Source organism: Puma concolor, chromosome E2, assembly GCF_028749965.1.
Source record: "Puma concolor isolate L17-30 chromosome E2, mPumCon1.1.hap2, whole genome shotgun sequence".
Classification (NCBI taxonomy): Eukaryota; Metazoa; Chordata; class Mammalia; order Carnivora; family Felidae; genus Puma; species Puma concolor.
In genome coordinates this window covers 53,759,749-53,769,400 of record NC_141681.1, presented here as the reverse complement: position 1 = coordinate 53,769,400, position 9,652 = coordinate 53,759,749, and the positions used below count along the sequence as shown (strand labels likewise).

The 9,652-nt window shown below is 58.1% G+C and overlaps 1 protein-coding gene across 1 annotated transcript; it reads right to left on the bottom strand.

Annotated features, from left to right (window-relative positions):
* Nucleotides 1–109: 109 nt before the first annotated feature.
* KCNJ14 (potassium inwardly rectifying channel subfamily J member 14) lies at nucleotides 110–9,609 on the bottom strand. The gene is made up of 3 exons (XM_086690281.1): nucleotides 9,120–9,609; nucleotides 4,008–4,761; nucleotides 110–2,565 (listed from the first exon to the last, which is right to left on the bottom strand). The coding sequence occupies exons 2-3, from the start codon at nucleotides 4,707–4,709 to the stop codon at nucleotides 1,969–1,971; spliced, it is 1,299 nt and encodes a 432-aa protein (XP_086546407.1). The 5' UTR covers nucleotides 4,710–4,761; nucleotides 9,120–9,609; the 3' UTR covers nucleotides 110–1,968.
* Nucleotides 9,610–9,652: the final 43 nt, after the last annotated feature.

Here is a 9,652-nt window from a genome sequence, read left to right as displayed (position 1 = left end):
CTGCAGCTGGCTCGCAGCCTGCTGGGCACTTAGGTAGATGGCAGTATGGTGGGGGTTGGAGGACAGGAGCGAGGAACCACACCCCAGAAGCACACTCACAGACACGCCACCAGGGCTCCCAGTGATTTAATCTGGGGTACAATTCTCCCCCGAAACACACACTTTCTCTCGGCATTCAGAGCGACCTTCTCCTTCCCCAGCCCCGAGCTGGACCAGAGGGAGGAGATTCTGGCCCTCAGCCACAGCCTGCCCTGTCATTCACACATCCAAGTTCAGAGCTGACCTCCAAGAGCATCTCCCCTCCCAGTCGCCCCTGGAAGGCCATGCGTTCCAGCAGCAGGGGGAGCTGGGAAATCTACAGGACGCTCACCCCCACCCCTAGCCGTCCCCTTCAGTGAAGTGAGGAATCATCCGGTGGAAAGGTCCTTTGAGAATTTCAAGTTCCAATGCCCCATTTTTACAGATGGGGAAACTGAGGCGGGGAGCGGGGAGTGATTTGCCCAAAGTCACACGGTACATGGTGGCAGAGTTGGGATTTAGAGCAAAGCTTCCTGGATCCTTGTAAAGGACTCTATTCCAATTAGCTTAAGCTCAATTTCTAACCCTCTTGTAGGAACCATGGGAAAATATAGATAGATATCTGTATTTATATTATATATATAATACACATATTTATAACGTCTTTAAGAAATAGACACACATCACTAGGTGCAGGATTCCAGAGCACTGTAGACTCATCAGCCTTGGGCCTCTCCTCTCTGCCCAACAAGCAGCCCTGTTATCCACAGGGTCTCGTCTGGGTCCTCCCTTTCTCGGTCAGCCCAGAAATGCTGTCTATCAAATCCCGAGTCCACTTCCTAGAATGGCCAAGTTCTAGGAGCTGACTAGAACTTTCCAGGTTTTAATAATGGACAACTCTGGCTCCCCAGAGCTTTGATTCCCTTTGGCATTAACAGAACCACAAAGAATCATCAAGATTCTCAACTGCATTGGGCAAACTGGAACCAACAAATCTCAGACATCCAGAATCGCCAGTCCTTCCTTGACTCTGTGATCAACCTAGAGACACAGAATCCTGATTCCTTTGGACATTCTAGAATGGCACTTAAAAAAAAAAAAAAAAAAAAAAACAACCTGTGGATCATTAAGAAGCATTGATTATCTCCTTGGTTGGATGTTCTACAGCAGGGGGTCTGGAGTTATCTAATATCAAGGACTCCCAGTCTGTCACGTTAGCCCTTCCAGACCCACAGACACTCTGTTGTTTTGTGCATTCTAGAAACAGAACTCTTGAGTTTCCTCAGCATTCTAGGTCAAACCTATTCTAGAACCACCAGCGCTTGCCTCTGCGGTCAATCTAGATTCACAGAATCTTAACTCTTGGGCCTTCTGGAACCACAAGGTCTTCTCTTGACTTGCAGTCAACTTTCTGTCATTGGCTAATCAAGACGGTCTTGAATTCTTGGGGCATTCCGTAACCCTCCCTCCTTAACGTGGTCTAGGAAAAAGTGATTTGCTGCTTGGTTAACTGAGTCTAGAAGCAACAGTCCCTTGAATCTTAAGTCAATCCAGACCGACAAACTCTTCATCTGTTGCTGTCCCTGGAGGAGGTATATACCGCTGATTCCTGACCCTGCTCACCAACCAAACCCAGCCATGTAGAGGAATCTAGAACCACCGGTCTTTGCCACTTAGGTGGTCCAGAATTCTGGATCCCTCAGCTCTGGGGAGACTCGGGAATCAGGCTGATAAAGGGGTCTCGAGAGGGAGCATGGAACGCAGAGGAATTAAGATCCAGTATGTCTGGGGTGGGCCCACTAGGCATGGGAGACCTTCACCAGCTAATAATTTACCCAGCAGGCCTGTCGGTCTTGGGAAACACCTGCCCCCATCCCAGGAGAGGACCCTCGCTCTCTCCACCTTGCTATTTCCGGGAAGGGGGTACAAATCGGGAGACACCAGCTGGCATCACGGGGGCAGGGTCAGTGCCAGGGTCGGTGTGAGTACTTGGGGGCTGGCAATGCCATCTTCTGCCTCCGCTCCGTCCTCCTCCTTGGCCTCCTCCTCCTCCTCTTCCTCCTGGCAGCAGCTCAGTGCAAGTTCATTCTCGTAACAAAATGCAGCCAGAGAGCCGGGGAAGCTGGACTTGGGGCTGTGTGAAGCCCGCTCTGCCTGTTCATCCAACTCCTTGGCGCTGCAGACTGGTGTCCCTGGGACCTCGTAAGTGCGGTGGAAATGGCGGTAGTCGACCTCGTACTGGGAGCCACGCTGGAAGAGGACCGGCTCAAAACGATGGCCCCAGAGCAGCTCACCAGGGAGGTAGGAGGAGCGACACTGTGTGGTCATGGCCGTGGCCTCAACCATGCCCTCAAGAATGACCACCAGCTCAAAGTCAGCCCGGGCCAGCTCGGCACGTCCTAGTTCATACAGAGGACTGGCGGAGTCGATCTCGTGCACGATGGTGATGGGAGACACGAGGAAGATTCGATCAGTGCCGCCATCAAAGCCCACGTCCACATCCTGGTGATCCAGGGGAATGTACTCACCCTCCGGGGTCACTCGAGGCTGCAGCGAGAAGAGAGGGGCCGAAGACAGATGGCGGGGAGCGCAGGGATGAGTGGAGACAGAGATGGCGAGATTAAAGGAACGGAGGAAGGGGAGGAGAAACAGGCAGGGGTGGGGGGGAGAGGGGAACATGGACCCAGAGAATAAAGAGAGACGGAGAGAGACTCAAGGGGTTTGGGGATGGAAACCCGAGAGAGAAAAAGAGAGGGGACAGAGGGACAGAATGATATTGGCATAGAGCCGCAGGACCAGCCCCCGAGCAATCTGGGGCTATCTGTCCCCGCAACCCAACTACAAGCCTCTCCATACCAGTGTGTGTGTGTGTGTGTGTGTGTGTGTGTGTGTGGAGGGGCAATGCAGTCCCCAAACCAGGTATTGGTAGTTTCACCCCACCTACCCTGACTAGTTCCATACCCAACCTCCTATGTCAGCACCCCACAGACTTCGGGGAGAGAGAGTATCCCTCCTAGTCCTGAATCGTAGTCTCAAACAATGGAGAAGGAGCCCCCAGAGGCTGCTGGGAGTTGTAGTTCCCACCGTCATTCCGTCCTCCCTCTGACCGAAGTCCAACCTTACCCCAGGCTTCTTAAGTGTCTTTACTCGGGCAAGGACAACTACTGCCCTAGAATTTGGGCAGTCTGACCACACTTGTAGAAACAGTAAGACGCCTTCTTCAGGGCACCAGAGGGAGCCGCTACCCCAGGGGGCCAAGGGGGATTGTAGTTGTTGTTTTGGTGATAAGGTGTTTTCCAGCCCTTTACTCCTCTGAGCAGGAGGCTGGGGGCCAGACTGAGCCACTGAGATACGGAATGAAACCTCTCACAAATGCTGCAGGACCCCAGGCCCAGAGACCACGGAGTATTGTGTTCCGTGGCTCTGCAGTCCCTTGGGCCTACACCTGCCACAATCCCACGGGGGCCTGGTCTCAACACAGGCTACTCTCGGTACCACTGTGTCGGCTGGTTATTGTTAACCTGAACCACGGTTGACGCCACCCACAAAACGCCATCACCTGCTCAGACCGTCCTTTCTGGGCACCTCCCCTGCCCACAGACGCTTCTGGGAATTGTAGTTGAGAGCCTTTACGGCCCAGGTGTGGCTCTCTCAGGTCTAGACACCCCACAACCCCACTGGGGGCCCATCCTCAACCCACGGTGAGCTCTTCGCGTCTCAAGATCTGTTTCCAGTCCAGGTCGCCAGTTAGAACTGGTCACCGACCTCCCTCTGGGGTTTACATCGCCTACAACCGGTCCGGGAAGGAGCCTCAGTCCACAAAGAGGGGGAAGCAGGGTCCCCGCCCGTGAGACTGCTGGGAATTGTAGTCCACGCGCCCTCCGGGCCCGACGTACGCCCCGCCCCCGAGCCTACGTCTCCCACCCCCCACCCCCCACCCACCCCCGCGCAGGGCCCCGCCCCCGCGCCCCCGGCCTTGGCCTTCCCACCTGCAGCAGCTGGGCCCGCACGTGGGCCTCGACCAGGTGGCTGCGGCGCAGGTTGCCGACGCGCCACATGAGGCAGAGGCGGCGGTCGCGCAGCGCCACGACGGCGTTCTCGCTGAACACGAGCGTCTCGTTGCGCTTCTTGGGCTTGGCCATCTTGGCCATGACGGCGCCCACGACGAAGGCGTCGAGCACGCAGCCGGCGATGCACTGCAGCACGACGGCGGCCACGGCGGCCGGGCACTCCTCGGTGACGCTGCGCACGCCGTAGCCGATGGACGTCTGCGTCTCCAGCGCGAAGAGGAAGGCGGCCAGGAAGCTGGCCACGTGCGAGAAGCAGGGCGCGGGCGGCGGCGGCGCGGCCAGGTCGCCGTGCAGCGAGGCGATGAGCCAGAAGGCCAGGCCGAAGAGCAGCCAGGAGGCGAGGAAGGAGCAGGAGAAGAGCAGGCACATCCAGCGCCAGCGCACGTCCACGCACGTGGTGAACAGGTCGCTCAGGTAGCGCGCGCCCTGGCCGCCCAGGTTCACGAAGCGCACGTTGCAGTGCCCGTCCTTCTTGACGAAGCGCCCGCGGCGCCGCCCCGCCGGCGACGCCACCCACCCGTTGCGGCACAGCCCCGGCCCGGCCTCCTCCTCGTCGCCGGCCCGGCCCTCTCCTGGCTCCAGGGCGCCGCTAAGGCGGCGCAGGGCCCTGGCCAGGCCCATTGGGCGGGGACACCCCCTCCACTTGGCCTAGTAGGGGGCGGGCGCCCCGAACCTGCGGAGAGAGACACGGGAGGCGAGGTCAGGGGCGCCAGGAATGGGTGGGCTCATCGGCCGGGCGTGCTCCCTGCGCCTCGGCGGCCTCGTCTGACAGATGGGGGGGGGGGGGGGGGCACATCATTCACCTGGAAAGCCAGAACGGGACAGCATCAACGACAATATTAATAGGAGATGCTTGTGGGGCGACCCCGGCAACAGAACCGCAGGCGTGACGGCGTTCGAGCAAGCGCCCCGATGATTGGCGCAGACGCCTGGACAGTGCTCGCCGGACCCCGTGGTGAGCACTTGACACGAATCGACATACTTGAGCCTTAGGCCAGTGTGGACGTTACCGTCCCCATTTTATAGATGAGGAAACTGAGGCACAGAACGTTTAACTTGCCCACGGCCACAGTGGAGCGAACCAGGATTTGAGCGTTAGCAAATCCAGAGTCCACAAAGTGGTAGCCGCTTCTCAACGTGGAGTCCGCAGGGAGAGATGAGCCCCCGGCTCCGAGGTCACCGATGGTTCCCAACCACGCTCAGAAAGCTGAGGCAGGGAAAGGAAAAACGGTGGATGAACGGAAGTTCCATCAAAATTAAGGGGCACCTGGGTGGCTCAGTTGGTTGAGCGTCTGACTCTTGGTTTTGGCTCAGGTCATGATCTCGTGGTCTGTGGGTTCGAGCCCCGTGTCGGGCTCTGTGCTGACAGCTTGGAGCCTGGAGCCTGCTTCGGATTCTGTCTCCCCCTCTCTCTGAACCTCCCTTGCTCATGCTCTGTCTCTATCTCAAAAAAAAAAAAAAAAAAAAAAAAAAAAAAAAAAACTTAAAAAAAAGAATTTAAAACTTTTGTGCTTCAAAGGACACTATTGGGACAGTGGAAAGACAAACCGCCATGGGGAGAAAATAATTGCAAATCCTGTATTTAAGAAATGTGTATTTGAAATATACAAAGACCCGTTACAATTCAATCGTAAAAAGATAACGCGATTTAAAAATAGGCAAAGTATCTGAGTGGACATTTGTCTAAGAAAGATCTACAAAGAGCCAATAAGATAAGCACAAAAAGCACAAAAAAAAAGGTGCTCAAGGTCATTAGCCTTCAGGGAAATGCAAACCAGAACCGCAATGAGACACTGTCGCCACCTTCTTGGGAACATGACAGATACTGGCAAGGACGTGAAGTGGGCCCCCTCCTACCTACTGGTGAATGGAAAATGGAGTCACTCCTGTGAAAAACAGCCTGGCGGTCCCCTAAATGGTTAAACAGTCGTGCCTGGGTGGCTGGGTCAGTTGAGCGTCCCACACGGGCTCAGGTCATGATCTCGCGGTTCACGGGGTCGAGCCCCACGTCGGACTCTGTGCTGACAATGCAGAGCCTGGAACCTGCCTCGGGTTCTGTGTCTCCCTCGCTCTCTGCCCCTCCCCCGCTCATGCTCTGTCTCTCTCTGTCTCTCAAAAATAAATCAACATTAAAAACAAAACAAAACCCGAAGCACGGACACACTGGGGCACGGATGAACCTCGAAAACATCATGCTAAGTGAAACCAGCCGGGTGCAGGAGACCACGTGTCGCATACTTTCGTTTATATGTCTCGATGGACAAATCTGTACCTTGCAGACTAGTGATAACTAGGGCTGGGGCGATGGGGATGGGATTGGGGCGTGACGGCCAGAGGCCACGGGTTTTCCTGTTGGGGTGCTGAAGCTGTCCTCCATTTGACTGTGGTGATAGTGGCACAACTCCATGAAAACACTAAAGAAACACTGAGTTATACATTGAACGTGTGCACTGTGTTTTTATCTGAATTCTATTTTTATTTCTCGAATCTTATTTTTGAGTAATCTCTCCACCCAACGTGGGGCTTGAACTCACGACCTCGAGATTAAGAGTCACGCGCCCTACCACCTGAGCCGGCCGGGCGCCCCGTATCTGGATTGCATTTCAATGAAGCTGTTGCAAACAAAACAAAACAAAACCAAACCAAAAAACAAACCCACGCTCAGCCCTGACCCTCAGATCTTGGGCAAGTCCTTCTGAGCAGTTTCCTCAACTGTGACATGGGGGAAGTTGGACTTTTTCCAGGTCAGGAAGGGCCTTCTAGTCATCACAGACCAAGGGCCCAATCCTGGTTCAGTTGCCGACCCACTGTGTGCCCTGGGACCACTGGCCTCCTTTCAGGAGCCTCATCTGTGGAAAGACCCTGGGCTCCCGAGTCAGGCGGTTCTAGGCTGAATCCCGGCTCAGCTACTTACTGACTCCAGAACTGGGGGGCAGGTCGCATACTTTCCCCAGCCTCCGCTCCCTCATCTGGGAAGTGGAGTCTCAGGGGCTCAATAGGGTGAAGGAGAGAGGAGGGAAGGAGCGGGACAGGGACCTGGAGGCCTCGTCACCCCACCCCCAGCAGCTGCGGAGGAGGGACTTCTAGAACCCGTCTGGGCTGGGGGCTAAACACTTTGGTATCGGTACCGGCAGTATTTACCAAGCACCTATGTACCGTGTGCCCCCTGGGCCAGGCTCCGATAGCCTCATGGGCTTCTCGGAAGGTCAATGTTAAGTTCGACACCACCCTCCCACACCTCACTAAGCTCTGCACCTGCTGTCCATGACCACCTGGACGGCTCTGCCACGTCCAGTGGTTAGCATACCCATTCTGCGGAGGTCGGATAGAGCGGACCGGGCCTGGCTGCGTCAGGCATCCATGATGTAGCCCAACCCTGACTCTTTCTCGCTCTCGACAACCCTGGGAGTTGGAGGTCGTCCTTCTGAAGAGGGGAAACTGAGGCTAGCCGCTCAAGGGGCCAGGTTTGAAGCCAGGCTCTGACGTTTGCGTTTGTGGCCCTCTCTGGCCCAGAAGTCCCTACTAGGCACTGGTTCCATCAGGGGCCACCGAAGTCAGGGGAGGGAAGGTGGACCCCAGACTGGGTCCCCTCATACCCAGCCACCCACCTGTGACCACAACCCTGGGGCACGGGAGGCTTTGCTTTTCACAGTGAAGCAAACAGAGGCACTGAGGTCCCTCCTGTGTCTCGGGTCCCTCAGCTGGTGAGTGGAAACCCCGGACTGCCATCCAGGTTTCTCAGCTGCCAAACCCTGAGCGACGAACCACGGACAACCTCAGCAAGGGCACGCTTATTGCCCAAGCACTTACTATGTCCTTGGCCTTGCAGGAGAGCAGGGGATGTCTGCAGCCCGCCCACTGGACTCCACCTGACCCCGCCGCTCACCTCACCTGGACTCTTCTGGAAGCTGGGAAGTCCAAATCATTGCCCCGCTTCACAGGTTTGGGGACTAGGCCCGGGGACCTGGCCAGACCCCCGCGGTGCCGAAGGAGGGGTGCCCGTTTGGGTCCGGAGCCTTTCCGAGCCGGGACTCTGCCTCCTAAATCCCACCCTCGGCCCCGTGCGGCAGGGGTGACCGTGCCCGGTTCACAAAGTCGACGGGGGCCTTCACCTGCAGAGGGCCCTGTCTGCACCCAACGTGGCCCAGCTCAGAGGGTGGATGGGACACAAGGCTCAACGTCCCCCCCCCCCCGCCCACCCCCCACCCCGCAGAGGCAGGACAGGAGGGAAAGGATCCAGAGCCTGTAGTCCCCTCCCCCCATCCTCCCCCTGACCTGCCAGAGCAGCTTAACGTTTCCATATAAAGGAGACGCAGGGCTTAAGGTGTGTTAATTTGGTGTCAAAGTCACTGTTTAATCTGGGGCCAACGAGCTCCGCCCCCTCCACCCCAACCTCCCTCCCCCTCAAAAGAGAAGCATTTTCACACTCTGCCCAAGACCCTGGGTGGTCCCCCTCCACCCCCTCCACCCCAACAGGGTCTGGACAGCAGGCTGGAGGGCAGAGATTGACGGGGCGGGGCGGGGCGGGGCGGGGTGTGTGGAGACAGAGAGCGAACCAAGGCAGAGGCTCAGAGTGGACAAGGAGGGGTGCTGAGAGGGAGCCCAGAAAGAGGGGAAGACAGGCCCCACAGGGGGTACAGGGACCCAGAGAGAGAGGGACAGACACCTAGAGGGAAGGGGACAGAGACACGGTGGGAGGGACAGGCAGACTAGGAGCAGCTGGGCAGGGAAGAGGTCTCAGGAAACGGGGAGCTGGGGAGCCAGGCTCGCGGACAGGGACAGGGCAAGAGAGGGTGGGGGTGAGGGGGAGAAGGCAGAAAGCGGAGATGGGGTCAGAGACGGAGGCGCCGAACTGGGAGTGGGGTGGTGGGGAAGAGGTCGTTCCGGGGCTGGAATCGGTCACCGAGGGTGAGGCAGGACCTTCCCGGGGGAACAGCGAGGACGGGGAACGTGGGGCGGAAGGGCCTGGGCGAGGAGGGGTGGGGAGGCGGGATGGTCTCAGCCCCGGGGCCTCTGCGCCGAGGCACGTACCTGGTGGGGCAGCCCACCCCCATGCCCTCCGCCGGGGGATCCTCTGCCAGGGCCGCGGGGAGGCCTCTGTGGGTGCTGAGGGGCAGCGGTGTGTCCTGGGCCCCAGGGGCCTCGTGCCGGGCGCCCGACCTCTGTGTCTACAGGCGGATCAGAGGCCCGGCCGAGGGGGGGCAGGGGGTGGGGCCAGCTCAGAGCCGCAGAGGGGGAGCCAGGGAGGACGGCCAGGCAGGGCGCCTGGGCCGCAGCCCAAGCAGGCTGGAGAGGAGACGCGGTGGCAGACACAGAAGGGGGAGGGGGCGGGGAGACACGGGGAGATGGGGACACAGATGAGGGACCAGCGGGGGCAGGACAGAGATGAAGGGGGGCTCCTGGAGATGAAGCCTTAAGAAGTTGGGGGACGCAGGGGAGGGAGCCCCCCAGAGACCCGGACCAAGTTCCACACGGAATCAGACTGGGGGCAGGCAGGTCCGAACGGCACCCGATGGGCTAAGAGACCCGAAGCGGGGATTCCCAGTGGCCTCGCCCAGCGCGGT

What these genes read in the sequence shown, in the direction of transcription:
- KCNJ14 (XM_086690281.1), bottom strand. Translation starts at nt 4,709, where the DNA reads ATGGGCCTGGCCAGGGCCCTGCGCCGCCTTAGCGGCGCCCTGGAGCCA. An exon ending in TGCGGGCCCAGCTGCTGCAG is followed by an intron (nt 2,566 to 4,007) that starts GTGGGAAGGCCA and finishes TTCTCGCTGCAG; the next exon opens with CCTCGAGTGACCCCGGAGGG.